The sequence below is a fragment of the Monopterus albus genome, unplaced genomic scaffold, assembly GCF_001952655.1.
Source record: "Monopterus albus unplaced genomic scaffold, M_albus_1.0 scaffold61.1, whole genome shotgun sequence".
In the NCBI taxonomy this organism is placed as follows: domain Eukaryota; kingdom Metazoa; phylum Chordata; class Actinopteri; order Synbranchiformes; family Synbranchidae; genus Monopterus; species Monopterus albus.
The window spans coordinates 384,016-387,017 of NW_018127941.1; the positions used below are offsets into that span (position 1 = coordinate 384,016).

Sequence of the window (3,002 nt, forward strand, 5' to 3'; positions counted from 1 at the left end):
GACCCCTTTATTTTCCAACTTCAAACTGATCACCCTGTCTGACACTCTTTTCACCTCTAAAACATTCCTCATGAGCTCCTCCTTCAGGATCACTCCTGCCCCATTTCTCTTCCTGTCCACACCATAATAAAACAGTTTGTATCCCCCTCCAATGCTATGCGCTTTGCTACCCTTCCACCTGGTCTCCTGCACACACAGTATATCTACCTTCCTTCTCTCCATCATGTCCGCCAGCTCTCTACCTTTCCCTGTCATTGTGCCAACATTAAGAATCCCTATTCTGCTGCCTTTCCTCTTCTCTCTCTGTCTATGAATGCTTCTGCCTCCTCTCCTTCCTCGACCAATAGTAGTCCAATTTCTGCCAGCACCCTGTAGGTCAACAGCGCCATGGTGGTTGTTATTAACCCAGCCCTCAACCAGTCCGGTATGGAATTCACACTTATGATTTGCATGTTTAAATTTGGCACGTTTTACACCGGATGCCCTTCCTGACACAAACCTCTCTATTTATCTGGGCTTGGGACCAGCACAGAAGTCACTGGCTTGAAGCCCCTGTGGCTAAATTGCAACATAACAAATATGATAATAAATATAGGGAAAACTAATTTAACATTCTTGCAACTTAACATTCAGGAAAATAGAAACAAAGACCTACTTTCTTCGTGTTCATGAGTTGAACTGTGTGTAATGGGTGTGGTTGTCTGTGGCCTTCATTATACTTTTCTTGAAGAGCAGAATAGGAAGTCCCATGGGCACAAGGTTTGGTAGCAGCTAGCACAATAGCTGCTGGGGCTCTGTGTTTTGATATCAGAGGCATGAAAAGAGGAGAGACACGCAGCATAATGAACAAACCACTGCCCACTGCAGCACACATTGCACACACAGACATATTTAAACATGTGTGCATCTACATAAAAAATTGCATGCAAATGCTTCATGCACTCACATAAAGTATATGCATTTACCTAATCCCATGTTTCCATTATTGTATTCTTTTCTCCCACTGTCATAGCTGACAAAACATGCACACACACAGCCCAGCCCTCTGCAGAACATGCTTGGTTGCTTAGTCAAGGCCACGTTGACTGCATGTCTTACAGCAGCATCAGTATGCTACAGGCATGGTCCTGTGTCTACACCACTCCTCCCTCCCTCCCTGCCTCCCTGCATCCACCTCTCCTTTATGCCTCCCTTGCATTTCTCTGTCATAATGCCATCACTTTCTCCATGCTCACTTGGCTCTGATACTCCCTCTATTCCTGCAGTCTCCATCTTTTAGGGTAAAATAAAGCCAGGTTTGGAGTAGTTACAATAGAGCTGCTTTACTGTTCTCAGCCTCCTTAGCTTATCTTAAATTTGTGTGTGTTTTCTTGTACTATTACACCTCTCTCTCCACTTCATCTCTCCCTGGTCTCCCTCACCACATCCTGGCATCATTGCTGGCTGTGCTTTTGGGTCTTTGAGCCCAAGTGGGATCCGCATGCTAGGCTAATTATACTGTTAGTTTCCAGCCATATTGGCCAGTTTTGTTTTTCTGCCTCTTCCCTCTGTTGTATTGTAACCAGGGGATGGGCCCATTAATTGCCCTGTTGATGGCTGTCATCATCCACAGCTCTATGTTCACACAGAGGGTAGAGTGTGTAAGTGTGTGTATTTGTGTGTGTGTATAGGTCTCAGTGGGTGTCTGATGGGAGGGTGCTCAACTGTAGAGGACTCATCATGGGTTATTAGGAGCATGCAGGGGGGGCATCAAGCATGGGTGAGAGAGAGACTAGGCAGAGAGATAAAGAGAGAGAGGAGGATGGGTAGGAGAGAGTCATTCTTAATGCAAAGTAGTGCTAGTCCTAAATTGTGGTTTTTGAAACAGACTACTTCTGTTTCTCCTCTTGTCTCACTTCTCAATATGCTCTTTTGGCATTTGGGATAAACTTTTGTTCCCATAAATATTTTTGACAAACAGACAATGGACTTCATAAAGCTGTGTTTCCATAATTTGAGGGGATATTAAGAGGACTTGCATTCATTTCCTGGAGACCTACCCTAACCTTAAACCAAATCATCTCTCTAAAATGTACTGATTTACATTTTGGGGACTTACTTTTTGCCCTATAAGGACAATGAGTCCCCCACTCATTGTGACTGTAAACAGAATTATATCCTCACAACATGAGTAATACCAGGCCACAGATGGACACAGACCCACACATACGTACATACCGACTGAAGGAACCAGTTCTTGCTACCATGCTAACTCTGAGAGACGAGGCAGTCCAAGTAACTTCAAAACAGTGCTGATTTATTCAAAGGATCACAGGTAAAATTAACATTACACGCTCAGATATCTTGCACCTCCAACATGCACACAGGCAGATGTAAGATGAAAGACCCTGAACCCCAACAGGCCTATACATTATATCCCCTCGGTTGGGCTAGCCCCATACTACACAGAAACATCAACCGAGACGTCTCTCTCACCAGCTTTGCAGCTGGCTCTAGCAATAGTCAAAACATGAAGCAAATCAACGTGTGAATGTGTATGTCTGTTGGTTAAGTGGTGTGTAGCTAAAAACATTCTCACGACCTCTAGTAGATGTCGTGACTTGAACATAGGAACATTATGGCTAAGGCTACAGTTATACACATCGTAATAATAATATTGAACACCCTGTCTGCTGACAGTCATCAACTCTTCTCTCTGGTAGCCTTGACCAGATGTACCCTGCAGAAACTCATAAGCAGGCCTAAGCATTTAACAGTCTAACTAGACATCCTCTCTCCACTAACATTTCTAATACATAAAGTATCTATCCAATATCTATCTGACTAAAAATATCTAACAATTCCCCCTTTTGACACGACCAAAATCGTGTCGAACTAAATCAATGTCCCTTTGTCCCCAGATGCAGTCACCTAGCGTTTCAAGAGGTGAGAGGCCCCCCTCATGGCCACTCCCTCAAGGGTGAACTACAGAGCTGAGTACTTTAGGGAAAAATGAACTAAAA

The 3,002-nt window shown here is 43.9% G+C and overlaps 1 protein-coding gene across 1 annotated transcript in view; it reads left to right on the forward strand.

Annotated features, from left to right (window-relative positions):
- The first annotated feature begins 1,755 nt into the window (after positions 1-1,755).
- Positions 1,756-3,002, forward strand: part of LOC109962010 (granulins-like) — a 13,190-nt gene continuing 11,943 nt past the window's right edge. Inside the window, exon 1 of the mRNA XM_020603341.1 lies at positions 1,756-1,759. Coding sequence (XP_020458997.1) covers positions 1,756-1,759 — 4 coding nt within the window. The remainder of the gene's footprint in view (positions 1,760-3,002) is intronic.